Below are 15,236 nucleotides of genomic sequence, written 5' to 3'. Positions count from 1 at the left end.
ATAAGGTCTCAGGTAGCCCAGGCTGTCTCAGACTCACTATGTAGTCCAGGATGACCCTGAACTGCTAATCAGCCTGCCTCCATTTCCAGTGTCCTCCCACAGGCATGTGCCACTAGGCCCAGATAAGAATGGGTCTTTTTTCAAAGAACTTGTGTGGTGGATGTGTTAACGTTTTCATTTTATACATCTCTGAAGATAAGATGTACTATATCACATTGATTGCCTTTCTTTAGGGAGGGCCCTACTTTTGTTTCACAAGAAGTTTTTCTAAACATTTTTAATGAATTTTTTTAAATTATTTTTTGAGAGAGAAAGAGGCAGAGAGAGAGAGAGACAGAATGGGTGTGCCAGGGCCTCCAGCCACTGCAGTTGAACCCCAGATGCATGTGCCATCCTGTGTATCTAGCGTACATGTGGCCTGGGGAGTTGAACCTGGATCCTTTGGCTTTGCAGGCAAGTGCCTTAACAGCTAAGCCATCTCTCCAGCCCCACAAGAACAGTTTTATTTAGCTTTTAAAAATATAGGTGCTGTCTTACATCTTCTCAATAACAGGGATTTTAAAATGCACCATGAATTTCAAGCAGGACAGCTGAAATCCAGGCTCTACCATTGTGGCATTTAAGCGAAAACCCTTCCATTTTTTTCTCCCCAGAGACCACTGAGACACAACTCTTGTGCCAGTTTGATCTCACAAATGTGTGGGGTTGAAGCTGGTCTGTCAAGTTGTTGCGTTTGTGATACTCACTCATGCAGAGAAGAGAAGTCTCCCTGATGTGAAGATTCTGCAGCACATACTGGAAGTAGAAAGGACTGAGTGCAGCGATTAAATCTCACTATAGGGTGGAAGCAGATGGGGCAAAGAAACAAGTTCTTTATTCTGGCCCCAGACTGTTCTTTGGGAAAGTAGCCTCGACTCTGCCCTAAGTCTGGTCCTGTGTGGAATTTTGACTCTTTCTGCCACTCCATGACACAATCAGGAATGCTCTCTCCTGAAACTGGCCTGGCGGACACATGAGTGAAATTAGGGAAAGCCAGGATGTTGCTGAGGCTTTTGGAGTTTTCCTAGAGTTCATGCAGGACAGGGCAGAGTGCTGAATTCCAGTTCAAGTAAAAATCTTTCTGCTTCTGCATTCTCCTGGCTTTTTAGAATGCCTCCTTTTTTTTTTTCTTTGATGCTAAGTTTGTCTCTGTGTAGTCCAGGATGGCCTCAGCCTACCAACTGAGATAATAGACATGTACCCCACCCAGCTCCCTTTTTTTTAACCACTGGGGATGGAATTCATCATCACACCAATGTTAAGCAAGCACTGTACTACTGAGCTTGGAAGTGTCACACTTACATAGACACTTTTTTTTTTTTTTTTTTTTGGTTTTTGATTTTTAGGTTTTTCAAGGTAGGGTCTCACTCTGGTCCAGGCTGACCTGGAATTAACTATGTAGTCTCAGGGTGGCCTTGAACTCTTGGTGATCCTCCTACCTCTGCCTCCCGAGTGCTGGGATTAAAGGTATGCACTACCACGCCTGGCGCTAGACACCATTTTTTAAAATCTGAAAGTAGGCCTTGAACTACAGTTGACTGGTTGGCTTAACCTGCCTTGTTGACTTGTCCTAGGTGAAATGAGTATATAATACAGTCTCCTGGTATTGCCCTCAAGGCCCCTCTGGGCAGGATTGCTGTAGAAAACTTTCATTATAAAATGCAGTGGGCTAGAGAGATAGCTTAGTGGTTAAGGCATTTGCCTGCAAAGCCAAAGGACCAAGGCTCAATTCCCCAGTTACCCACATAAAGCCAGATGCACAAGATGGCACATGCATCTGGAGTTTGCAGTGGCTGAAGGCCCTAGAGTGCCCATTATCTATCAATCAATCAATTGATCATCTACTCTAGCCCAGGTTGACCTGGAACTAATTCTTGTAGCCTCAGGATGGCCTCTTGGTGTTCCTCCTACCTTAGCCTCCAAAGTGCTGTGATTAAAGGTGTGTACCACCAAGCCTGGCCCTTGTTTTGTTTTGTTTTGTTTCCATGTTTGGTTGAGATGTATATCACATGTAGCTCTGGGTGGCTTGGAACTCCTATGAGCAAGTTAGCCCTAAAACTTGTAGCAACCCTCGTGCCTCTCCTTTGCACATCTAATTGCTTCTCTTTTATTTTATTTTATGGTCTTTCAAGGTAGGGTCTTGCTCTAGCCCAGGCTGACCTGGAATTCACTCTGTAGTTCCAGGCTGGCCCCCAAAATCACAGTGATCAGCCGGGCGTGGTGGTGCACGCCTTTAATCACTCAGGAGGCAAAGGTAGGAGGATCACCATGAGTTTGAGGCCGCCCTGAGACTACATAGTGAATTCCAGGTCAGCCTGAGCTAGAATGAGACCCTACCTTGAAACCCCCCCCCAAAAAAAAATCAGTGATCCTCCTACCTCTGCCTCCCAAGTGCTGGGATTAAAGGCATGCCCAGCTTTTTATTTTTTTCACATATATGTGTGTAAGAGAGAGGGTTGTGCACTGTGTGTGTGTAGTGCATGTGTGAAGGGAGGTATAGTTCTCAAGAATGTGCCATCTACCTCCTTAGAGACAGGATATCTCATGGGCCTAGAGTTCTCCATTTATTTGACTGGCTGGTCAGAACCCCAGGGATCTGTCTCTACTTTCCCAGCCCTGGTGATACAGGATTTGGGAGTTTGGGAGGGGTCCCAAAGTTTGGATTCTGTCCTACCTTTAGCAAAGAATTGATAAAGACAGACTCAAGAAGGATATCTTGTGAGTTAAATTCATTTAGAGAGAAACCACAATTGTAGGGTTTATTAAGGGAGATTGGGATGTAGGAAAACTAGAGCAGAGTCATGAACGTGTGGGAAGAAGGAAACAGGCTCTCATGTGGAAACACTGCATAGTTTATAAGGTTCATTTATGAGAAATTAAGGGGTTTGGGGGGGGACAGAATACAGCCTGCAAGCAAATGAAGGGGAGTTAAAATGAGGCTTTCAAGGAAAGACTGAGGTAGAGCCGCAAACACATGAAAGATAGAACTTAGGTGTCTATGTAGAGAACCTTAGAAGAAACACACATGCCATGTGCCTTCCCATGGAGGGAAGTTAAGAGGGCAAGTATCAAAGCAGAGGGCAAGAAATTCAGAGGCGAAAAGAATAATGAAGAGAGTTATACTTATGGTTACCTTGAGTTAGAGCACCCACGTGATAGATTCAGAGCCCAGAGGAAAATCATGCATGTAATCAAAGTGAGAAGATACCCCAAACTATAAAGCAGGTACGATTTCCCTATATACCTATGTAAGCCAGATGCACAAAGTGGCACATGCATCTAGAGTTTATTTGCAGTGGCTAGAAGCCCTGTGTGCCCCATTCTCTCTCTCAAAATATGTAAATATTTTTTTTAAATATTAAAGATATATCTTTAAAAAGAAGAAACTAGGGACTGGAGAGATGGCTTAGTGGTTGGGGTGCTTGCCTGTGAAGCCCAAGGACCCAGGCTTGACTCCCCAGAACCCATGTAAGCCAGATGCACATGGTGGTACATTTCATCTTGAGTTCATTTTCAGTGGCTAGAGACCTTAGCAGTCCTATACTCTCCCTCCCTCCCTCCCTCTCTCTCTCTCTCTCTCTCTCTCTCTCTCTCTCTCTCTCTCTCTCTCTTTCACATTAATAAATAAACTTTAGGGCTGGAGAGATGGCTTAGCGGTTAAGCACTTGCCTGTGAAGCCTAAGTACCCCGGTTCAAGGCTCGGTTCCCCAGGTCCCACGTTAGCCAGATGCACAAGGGGACGCACGCGTCTGGAGTTCGTTTGCAGTGGCTAGAAGCCCTGGCGCGCCCATTCTATCTCTCTCCCTCTATCTATCTTTCTCCCTGTGTCTGTCGCTCTCAAAGAAATAAATAAATAAATAATGAACAAAAAATAAACTTTAAAAATGTTGGGGGGGTTGTTTGTTTGTTTTGGTTTTTCAAGGTAGGTCTCACTTTAGCCCAGGCTGACCTGGAATTCACTCTGTATTCTTGGGGTAGACTCAAACTCACGGTGGTCCTCCTACCTCTGCCTCCCGAGGGCTGGGATTAAAGGCATGACCCATCATGCCCAGCTTTAAAAAACAAGTTTTTTTTTTGTTGTTGTTGTACAAAGCCATTCTCTGTTAGAAAGCCTGCTTGTGGAGGCTGGAGAGATGGCTTAGCGGTTAAAGCATTTGCCTGCAAAGTCAAAGAATCTCAGTTCAATTCCCCAGGACCCACATAAGCCAGATACACAAGGGGGCACATGTGTCTAGAGTTTGTTTGCAGTGGCTGGAGGCTCTGGCATGCCCATTCTCTCCCTCCCTCCCTTCCCCCCCCTTTCTCTCTCTCTCAAATAAATAAATAAAGTTTAAAAAAAAATTTTTTCAAAAAAAAGCTTGCTTGTGGGGCCAGGCATGATGATGCATGCCTTTAATCCAAGCCCTCAGGAGGCAGGGGTAGGAAGATTGCCATGAGTTCAAGACCACCTTGAGACTACAGAGTGAATTCCAGGTCAGCCTGTGCTAGAGCAAGACCCTACCTCAAAAAACCACAATATATATATATATATATATATATATATATATATATATATATATATATATATATATATATATATATATATATATATATATATATTTATGAGGTTGGAGGATTGCTGTGAGTTTGAGTACAGCCTGAGACTTACTAAGTGAATTCCAAATCAGCCTGGGCTAAACCCTACCCCACAAAAAAAAAAAGAAAAAAGCCTGGGCTGGAGGGATGGTTTAGTGGTTAAGGTGTTTGCCTGCAAGGCCAAAGGACACAGGTTTGATTGCCCAGGACCCAGTAAGCCAGATGCACAAGGGGGTGCACATGTCTGGAGTTCGTTTGCAGTGGCTGGAGGCCCTGGCACATCCATTCTCTCTCTCTCTCCCTCTTTCTCTGTCAAATAAATAAATAAATATTTTTTTAAAAAAAAAGCTTGCCTGTGGGCTAATGAAATGGCACAGTGGTTAAGGCACTTGCCTGCAAAGCCTAAGGACTCAAGTTTGATTCCCCAGGATCCATGTAATGCCAGATGTTCAAGAAAGCTCATGTGTCTGGAGTTTATTTTTCAGTAGTTAGAGTCCTTGGCATGCCCATTCTCTATCTGCCTCTATCTCTCACAAATAAATAAATAAATAATTTCCTACTTTAACAAAAAAGCTTGCTGGGCTGGTGAAATGGTTTAGTGGTTAAGCGCTTGCCTGTGAAGCCTAAGGACCCTGGTTCGAGGCTCGATTCCCTAGGACCCATGTTAGCCAGATGCACAAGGGGGCGCACATACATCTAGAGTTCGTTTGCAGTGGCTGGAGGTCCTGGCGCGCCCATTCTCTCTCTCTTTCTATCCGCCTCTTTCTCTCTCTGTCTTTCGCTCTCAAATAAATAAAATTTTTTTAAAAAAGCTTGCTTGTCTGTTACTGCTTCAAAATATTACTAGTAGGGGAAGAGTTATAGTTCAACAGCAGAGTGTTTGCTTAGAGTGACCATGAAAACAAATTGTCTGCTGAGCATGGTGGTGCACACCTTTAATCCCAGCACTTGGGAGGCTGAGGTAAGAGGATCACTGTGAGTTGGAAGCCAGCTTGAGAGTACATAGTGAATTCCAGGTCAGCCTGGGCTAGAGTGAGACCCTGCCTCAAAAAAAGAAAGAAAGGAAGAAAGAAGGGAGGGAGAAAGAAAGAAGGAAAGAAAGCCAGCCACCCTTCAGTGCAGGTTCTAATTAAATTGTTGTAATTTCTTCCTTTTTTAAATAGTTTATTTATGTATGTATTTATTTATTTATTTATTTATTTATTTATTTATTTGCAAGCAGAGAGAGAGATAGATAGACAAGGAGAATGGGCACCCCAAGGTCTCCAACCAGTGCAAACAGACTCCAGATGCATGTACCACTTTGTGCATCTGGCTTTACATGTGTACTGGGAAATTGAACCTGGGTCATTAGGCTTTGTAGGCAAGAGCCTTCATCACTGAGCCATCTCTCCAGCCCCCTCATTTCCTCCCTTTAAAACATGTTGTGATATTGGCACTTAGGCATATTCCCTATATCCCTGAATTGCTTATCTCTTCAGAGTTAGTAGCAGTCGTCATGACACTTCACTTGTAACTAAATTCTTATACCTGGCTTTCTTTTTAATTTTATTTATTTATTTGAGAGTGACAGAGAAAGAGAGAGAGATTGAGAATGGGTGTGCCAGGGCTTCCAGCCACTGCAAATGAATTCCAGATGCGTGCACCCCCTTGTGCATCTGGCTAATGTGGGTCCTGGGGAACCGAGCCTCAAACCGGGGTCCTTAGGCTTCACAGGCAAGTGCTTAACCGCTAAGCCATCTCTCCAGCCCACACCCGGCTTTCTTAAGAGCAGACAGCAACAGAATTATAACACTCCAAAAGTTTAGTAGTGAGCTAACATAGAGCCTTATTCATATTTCCCTGTATGCTCCATTAATGTCTTTTTTAGTGCCTTTGAACTTAGAATCCAGTCCAAGATCTTGTGTTGCATTCAGTTATTCCATCTCCACAATCTCCTGACCATAGCCTTTGTACTCCTTACTTTCCTGAAGGTGTATTTAAGACATTCTTAGAACATCTTCTCTAGTGTTTTCTCTAAGATGTTTGCTTCAGCATTGTTAAGTGTTTCAGAAGGAGGACTGTGTGCTACATTGCTGGAAGCTAATCAGTCCTCCTGGTATAACCATCCTCCATACTGTAGCCCTTGTGAAACCAAGGCCCTCAGTGACCACCCTAGCTTTATCTCCTGCCATCTCCAAGCCACTAATGTCCCACAGAACTATTGTCATTTGTTCACTTATACAAATTCTCCCTGCTTTCAACACTAACTTAATCTCTGAGATAGAGCCTCAAAACTTCCAGTCAAAGCAGTACAGAGATCAAGAGCAGATCTTGCACATTGCCTGAGTCATGATTATTTGTTCATATGGCATATAGTTATTAAGTGTTGCTCTTTTGCCAGGCCCTAGACACTAAGCAGGGAGATGAAGGTTGACTTGCGCAGCAGCATATTTTAAGCACACTGGAGCTGGGAGGTGTGTTCTGGCTCACTAAGCGCAGTGGACGAGACAGAAGTGGCAAGGCCCTTCAGAAGTGCCATCTTGCCTGCAGGAGGAAAGATCTGCAAAGGGAGAAGCGAGAGCGAGCGGGCCCAGAGCTGATGGTGTCTGTTTTCCCTCTAGAGAAGGGCAACACAGTGGTACTAGAATAGACATAATAGCAGAGGCACTTGATGAACACACATTCGTAATGACAGTAAAGTCATGCATTGTGAGGCCTCTTCCTTGGCCATAGACTTGACAGTGACCTCAGACAAGTTCCTTTGTGTGGTTGAGCGTCCTTTTACTCCATCTGTAAACATTCAAGAGTTGAATGGAGCTGGGCGTGGTGGCACATGCCTTTAATCCCAGCACTCGGGAGGCAGAGGTAGGAGGATCTCCATGAGTTCAAGGCCACCCTGAGACTACATAGTTAATTCCAGATTATCTTGGACTAGAGTGAAACCCTACCTCAAAATAACAAAAACAAAAAAAAAGTGGAATAGTTGAACGGATGGTTTTTCTGAGGACACTTCCAACTGAACTAAATGAACATGTGGGCTAGGCACTTCGTTCTCCTGGTAGTTAGGTTGAGAGAGAACTAGAGATCAAAAGAAATACATTGACTGCCTGATTAGAGGGAGGATGAAGCAAGGTGATTAGGTTTCTTTCGGAAAGTGTTGCACTAAACCTCATAGACCCTCTGGAGGGCAGCCTTGGGAAGTCTCCTGGCATCCCTGCCTAGCCCCTCTCCTTTGGATCCTGCTGGGTGGCCAGTGGGAGTTACAAGTGCCTCTCTCACCTGGTGCAGTAGACCCCAGAGCAAGAATCAGTCCATTTGGATTACCTGTTTTGTATCATTTTTACCTTCATTTTATACCCAGAATATTAAGATTCCTTGTGGACTCTTGTTATTTGTTTTCAGATCTAGAATTAGCATGGTGGAATATGCTTGTAACCCTAGCAGTCGAGGCTGAGGCAGGAGGGTTGTGAGAGTTTGAGGTTGGCCTTGGCTAAAGTAAGACTTTTTTTGTTTGCTTGTTTTTCAAGGTAGGGTCTCACTCTAGTCCAGGCTTACCTGGAATTCACTATGTAGTCTCAGGATGGCCTCGAACTCACTTTGATCCTCCTACCTCTGCCTGCCGTATGCTGGGATTAAAGGCATGTGCTACCACCACACCTGGCTAATGTAAGACGCTTATCTCTCTCAAAAAAATGTGCATGCATGCATGTGTGTGTAATTAGCAGTGAGAAAACATACCAAACAACTATGCCTTTCAAGGCACAGAATTACAAATCACTGTGATTATTTACTTCAGATAATTTTAATTTGAAATTACTAGAAGACTGGGGTTGTAGCTCAGTTGGTAGAGTACTTAACTAGCATGCATGAAACCCTGGTTTCCATCCCCAACACCACATAAGCCTGATGTGGTGGTGCACTCAGTCCTAGCACTTTTGAGGTGGATGGAGAGGAATCAGAAGTTGAAGGCTTAGCCAAGCATGGTGGTGCACATCTTTAATCCCAGCACTCAGGAGACAAAGGTAGAAGGATGGTCTTGAGTTCAAGGCCACCCTGAGACTACATAGTGAAATTCAAGTCAGCCTGGACTAGAGCAAGACCCTACCTCAAAAACCACTAAAAAAAAGAAGTTAGAGACTAGCCTTAGATACATGAGACCCTGTTAAAGAAAGATTAAGGAGGGAAGAAAAGAAGGGAGGGACGGTCAGAGAAGGGAAAAGGAGGGAGGAAGTAAATGAACAAACGAATGAATTAGAATATTACAGATGGAGTTAAAAACCTTTAGTTCTCATCCTCAGTCTGAGTAAAGTTCATTTATTGAGCACTAAAAAATAGTTAAAAAATAAGTTTTGTTAGATTTTGGCCAGGCATGTTGGCACATGCCTTTAATCCCAGCACTTGGGAGGCACAGGTAGGAGGATTGCTATGAGTTCAAGGCCAGTCTGAGACTACATAGTGAATTCAAGGTCAGCCTGGGCTAAAGAAAGACCCTAACTCAAAATATGTGTGTGTATGTGTGTGTGTACACACATACACACACATATATGTATACTTACATACACACATACACTGGAGAAATGGCTTAGCAGTTAAGGCACTTGCCTGCAAAGCCTAAGGACCCAGGTTCGATTACCCAGTACCCACATAAAGCCAGATGCACTAGATGGTGCATGCATCTGGAATTCATATGCAGTGATGGGAAGCCCTGGAGCACCCATTCTTTCTGTCTCTTATCTGCCACCTCTGCCTCTGCCTTCTCCTCCTCCTTCTCTCTCTGTCTCTTTCTCTTTCTCAAGTAAATAAATTTTGGAGCCAGGCAAGGTGGCACATGCCTTTAATCACAGCACTTGGGAGGCAGAGGTAGAAGGATCACTGTGAGTTTGAGGCCACTCTGAGACTATTTAGTAATTCCAGGTCAGCCTGGGCTAGAGTGAAACCCTACCTCCAAAAAAACAAGAGGGGGGGGGGGAGAGGGAAAGAGGGAGGGAGGAAAGGAGAATGGGAAAGGGAAAGGAAAGGAAAGGAGAAAAACATTGTTATATTTTTTACCATAATTTTGTGAATATATATGTGTCTGTGTGTGCAGGTGCACATGTTCATGTGGAGGCCAGAGGAGAACCTCACATGTCATTCCTGAAGTGCCGTCAACCTTCCTTTTGAGACGAAGTCTATCACTGGCCTGTAATTTGCCACGTAGGCTAGACTGGCTATCCAGCAAGCTGTGGGGATCCTCCTATTTCTGCCTCCCCCGCACTGGGATTATAAGCATATACCCAGCATTTTTATGTGGGTACTGGGAATTGAACTCAGGTCCACATTCTTGCAAGACAAGCTTTTTTTTTTTTTTTTTTTGGTTTTCTGAGGTAGGGTCTCACTGTAGCCCAGGCTGACCTGGAATTCACTATGGAGTCTCAGGGTGGCCTCGAACTCATGGCAATCCTCCTACCTCTGCCTCCCGAGTGCTGGGATTAAAGGTGTGTGCCACCACCCCCGGCTTAAGACAAGCATTTTAACAAACTGAGCTGGCATCCCAGCCCCTGCCATTACTTTTAATTGTGAGTATATGGGGCAGAGGTTCAAGGAAAGGTCTCACTCTATCCCAGACAGACCTGGAACTCACTCTGTAGCCCTGGGCTGGCCTCAAACTCACAGTGGCAATTCTCCTACTTCAACCGCGAGAGCACTAAAACTAAAAGCATCAGCCACCAAGCCCTGTGCTATCGTTACTCTTTAAAAACCCACTAACAAGGGCTGGAGAGATGCTTAGCAGTTAAGGTGTTTGCCTGCAAAGCCAAAGGACCTTGGTTTGATTCCCCAGGACCCACATAAGCCAGATGCACAAGGTGGCACACGCATCTGGAGTTCCTTTGCAGTGGCTGGATGCCATGTTGTGCCCATTCTCTCTTTCTCTCTCCCCCCCCCCCGCCTCTCTCTCTCTCTCTCTCTCTCTCTCTCCCCCTTCCTCCCTCTCAAGTAAATAAATAAAAATATTTTTATATTTTATGGTGGTGCACGCCTTTAATCCCAGCACTCAGGAGGCAGAGGTAGGAGGATTGCCATGAGTTCAAGGCCACCCTGTGATTACATAGTTAATTCCAGGCCAGCCTGGACCAGAGTGAGACCCTGCCTTGGGAGAAAAAAAAAAAACACTGAAAAGTATTTATTATTTTAGACCTATGCTAAAGTATAACTACACTGGGGCTCACCCAGATTGTCCTCTCTCAGTCATCTCACCATCTGCCTTGACTTTGACATAGTCCAAAACTCAGCCCTGCCCCCTAATCCACCAATGAGCCTTGTCGATCCACCCCTATATAGCTACCAAATCCTTTGCTGCCTTGTTCCTTGGGCCGTGCTTAGGCCATTGCTAAAGGCTCTCATAGCTCCTCCCTACTCTGCTTTTGTACATGCACACCTACCTGCCGGCTTTACTGGTACCACAAGGTGGCCCAGAACCACCTTTTTATTTTATTTTTTTTCCCTAGGAGCTACCCCTGGGGTATCATTGTTCATCTTGGAATGTATCCCACTGTGGGTATCCAGTGCACAGTGGTCAGAAGTTATTTAAAATAATGATGTGATGATATAGTTAAGCTCATTTGTTTCTGTTTGCAGTCACTATAATATCATGGGATTTTATTACTTTTGTGTTATTTCTGGTTGTGTTAACTTTTATATGATTCATTACTCAAAATTATACTCCAGTAAGTGTTCAGCAAATGTTTTTACTTTGATCCCATCTACCCCAGACTAAATTAGTTTCTGTTCTGACTTTCTTTATTTCCAGTTTATTTCTGCACAACAGACAGCATGTGATAAAAACACTTCTGCATTTTTCCACTTTAAAAGAGATCCTAGAACTCACTGCAGCAATTTGTCCTTCTGTATGTTCATAGTTCTTCAGCATGTACTCATACCATAGTTTACGCACTAAGTCCTTTGGTGATAAGGACCTGAGGGGTCTACAGACTTTAGATAATAAAAACCATGCTTTAGTGAGATCATCATGCATGTAGTGTATCTTCTTGGGGTACATTTCTAGAAGGCATTCCTATGGTCATGTGGCTTGTACTTGACCTTATTGTGGTCAAGATATTTGAGAATTCCAGAATAGTCAGCCTTTCCCATAAGTCCAGTGGTTCTCTCATATTTCAGGACTGTCCAGAATCCAGGGAGCAACCCTGGTATTAGTAAGGGCCCCTGGGAATTACATGGAAGTGATGAGTCCCTGCTGTTTGCTACTTTGGCCTTTCTCTTGCCAGCTTTGCTAGTGAGCACCCCTTCTTTCCTCCTTCAGAGCATACTACAGGACTCCTAGGGGGTCTTCCTCATTTTCCACTAAGAACCCTAGTGTTTGGAGACTTGAAAAGTGAGCTCTGGTCTAGAGAGATGGCTCAGCAGTTAAGGCACTTGCCTGCAAAGCCTAACAGCCTCACTTTGATTCACCAGTACCCACATAATAAAGCCAGATGCACAAAATGGTGCATGCATCTGGAGTTTACTTGCAGGGGCTAGAGGCCCTAACATGCCCATTCTCATTTCCATTCTCATCCTCATCATCTCACTCTCCCTGTCCCTCTCCCAGGTATTAATCCCAGCATTCAGAAGGCAGAGGTAGGAAGATCACTGTGAGTTCGAGGCCAGACTGAAACTACGTAGCAAATTCCATGTCACCTTAGGCTAGAGTGAGACCCTACTTCAAAAGATCAAGAAAGAAAGAGAGAAGGAAGAAAGGAAGCTGGAGAGATGGCTTAGTGGTTAAGGCGTTTGCCTGTAAAGCCAAAGGATCCCAGGTTCTATTCCCTAGGATCCACGTAAGCCAGATGCAAAGGGGGCACATGTGTTGAGTTCATTTGCAGTGGCTAGAGGCCCTGGTGCACCCATTCTCTCTCTATCTCTGTCTCTTCTATCTCTCCACCTCTCTCTGCTTGAAAATAAATAAATTTTGAAAAGAGAGAGGAGAAAGAAAGGAAGGAAAGAAGAAAGGAAGAAAGAAAGATAGATGAGCCCTATGCTGATAAGTTGGAGGCAACCATTTTACAGCAAAGAAAGATATGCATGGACAATGAGATGCATCCATATAGAAAGGTTCTAGGTGACCCCTGCAGTCCCATCCAGGTCCTAAACTGCTAGAGAAAGAGAAGGCTAAGGAACAATTCTGGGACAAGCCAGGGTGAGGCTGTAGTAACTCTTGATAGCACCTTGTCACGTGATAGGGTCACTGCTACCTCCCCACACTTGACTATTCTGGAAAGATTTGTCTGCATAGCTTCTGAACCCAGAGCTAACCAGCCTTCAGTGGTTTAACCATATGATTTGAGATCTAGTTTCCCAATAGTGTGCACTAGTGTACATCATGGTGCCTTCACTGCAGTCTCAGCCAGTAGACCAGCCATGGGCCAGTGTGACTGGCACTGAACTGAGCCATGTGAGACAGGGAACTTTTGAACTAAAAACACAGAGAACAGGAGTGGTCATGCTCTTTTCCAGAACTTATTGCAAACTAAGAGACTACCAGTAGGCAGAAGCTGCTTTCTTCCAAGCCTCTCTTAGCCTGGCCTGTAGATCAGTGGTTCAAGCAGTGCAGTGCGGCCAGGTTCTGCAATTCTAGGGGTCTGGCTGTGTCTCCCTCAAACAGTCACTAGAGCATCACAGCCCACCTTCGACCCTGAAGTACATGAGGAGAGCCTGCCAGACCACACCAATTACCTATGGGAGGAGCTGCTTTTTCTACAAGAAAGAATATGCGGATGCCCTGAGCCGGAATAGGCAGTTATTCTTGGGGGCTCTTCTGCACCAGCACGCAGGGGGCATCCTGCTCTATCCCCACTTTCTCCTTGCCCTTCCCTCCATGGCTGTTGAGGCCAAGGCTGCTTTGTCTGGAGGAGTGACTAGTGCGAAAGTTCACATGGCCCAGCACCCTCTCTTCTGTTGGAACCGTGGGCAGTGGCTGCTGGTTGCCTGAGGTAGCCAGTACTTATTTATGCAGTGCTATGGGACTGTTTGCCAGAAATCTTACGGAAGGAAGAACAAGGTTAGCCACTGTTGAGATGAGGAAACTGAGGCTGAAATCACTTGCTGGGGTCCATGCTTTAAAAATGACAGTCTCAAAAAATAAAATAAATAAAATAAAAATGACAGTCTCATGCCAGGCATGGTGGTACACACCTTGAATCCCAGCACTTAGGAGGCAGAGGTAGGAGCATTTCCGTGAGTCCAAGGCTACCCCAAGATTACATAGTAAATGCCAGGTCAGCCTGAGCTAGCATGAAACTTTTCCTCAAAAAAAACAAACAAACAAAAATGGTAGTCTCCCCCCGCACCCCCCTTCGCAATAAATAAAAATTTAAGAATGGGCTGGAGAGGTGGCTTACCAGTTAAGGTGACTTGCCAGCAAAGCCAAAGGACCAAGTTCAGTTCCCCAGTACCCATGTAAAGCCAGAATACAAGGTCACACATGTGTCTGAAGTTTGTTTACAGTGGCTAGAGGCCCTGGTGTGCCCATTCTCTCTCTCCCCCTCTCTTACTCTCTAATAAATAAATTAAAATTAAAAAATGCAAAATGGCAGAATCAACAGTTAGAGCTCATGTTAGCTGACTCCACTTCTGTGCATTCTTTTCATGACTGTGTTGTGTCCCACCCCCCACAGGAGTTGAACTCTGCCAGGTTCTATCAGTAAGTTGTGCTATGCCTCACAGGCTGGTTTGTATTGAGCACAAATTGATAGGTGTGTTAACAGATTTCAGAAAACCAAAAAGCCACCCAAATCTGGCCCTTCCTGAAGAGCATTTTGGGTAGGCAGCTCCTTTTCCAACATTGGAGAGCCTCTTTTCATCTGGTAAGCCTAGGGAGTTCTCAGGTGACAACTTATAAACTGGCCTCTCCAAATAATGTGTTGAGAAGCCAGTTCCAGAGTACTTTGATTGCCAGTGATGTGGCCAGATGCATTTGAACCTATACCATGCCACCCCAAGTCCTAGTTCTAGACTGCAAACCTGATACAGGTGTTCTCTGTAATACTCACATGCTTGTTTAACACCTCAGGGAGGAAAAGTCAGAAGACCAGGATCTCCAGGGCCTCAGAGACAAGCCCCTGAAGTTTAAGAAGGTGAAGAAAGATAAAAAAGAAGACAAAGAGGGCAAGCATGAACCTCTGCAGCCTTCAGCCCACCATTCTGCAGAGCCAGCAGAGGCAGGCAAAGCAGAGACATCAGAAGGTTCGGGCTCTGCTCCAGCTGTTCCAGAAGCTTCTGCTTCCCCCAAACAGCGGCGTTCCATCATCCGTGACAGGGGACCCATGTATGATGACCCCACCCTGCCTGAAGGTTGGACACGAAAGCTTAAGCAAAGAAAGTCTGGCCGCTCTGCTGGGAAGTACGATGTGTATTTGATCAAGTAAGTAAGAGTAAAGTCCTACGTCTACAGGGCGGGGAGGGCTCAGGTGGGTGAGGAGTCTAGACTGGAGACCATTGAAATGACAACTCTCTGAGAACATGCGTGTGCAATCTGGGGCCACTTAAATAATGAATGCCAGCACCAGACATGCTCTGCCTGCTTCACAGAGGCCCCGCCCTACCGCCCCATTTCAGAATAGCAGGCCCTTTACCTTCACCGCACTTCAAGTCCCTTGTTTTCTTCT

At 45.0% G+C, this 15,236-nt stretch overlaps 1 protein-coding gene across 1 annotated transcript in view; it reads left to right on the top strand.

Moving 5' to 3' along the window:
- Mecp2 (methyl-CpG binding protein 2) overlaps positions 1–15,236 on the top strand; it is a 107,656-nt gene that overhangs the window by 81,877 nt on the left and 10,543 nt on the right. Inside the window, exon 2 of the mRNA XM_004672098.3 lies at positions 14,642–14,992. Coding sequence (XP_004672155.1) covers positions 14,642–14,992 — 351 coding nt within the window. The remainder of the gene's footprint in view (positions 1–14,641; positions 14,993–15,236) is intronic.

Source organism: Jaculus jaculus, chromosome X (genome assembly GCF_020740685.1).
Source record: "Jaculus jaculus isolate mJacJac1 chromosome X, mJacJac1.mat.Y.cur, whole genome shotgun sequence".
In the NCBI taxonomy this organism is placed as follows: Eukaryota; Metazoa; Chordata; class Mammalia; order Rodentia; family Dipodidae; genus Jaculus; species Jaculus jaculus.
Note: the sequence above shows the minus strand (reverse complement) of the source record. Positions and strands in the feature narration are given on the sequence as shown.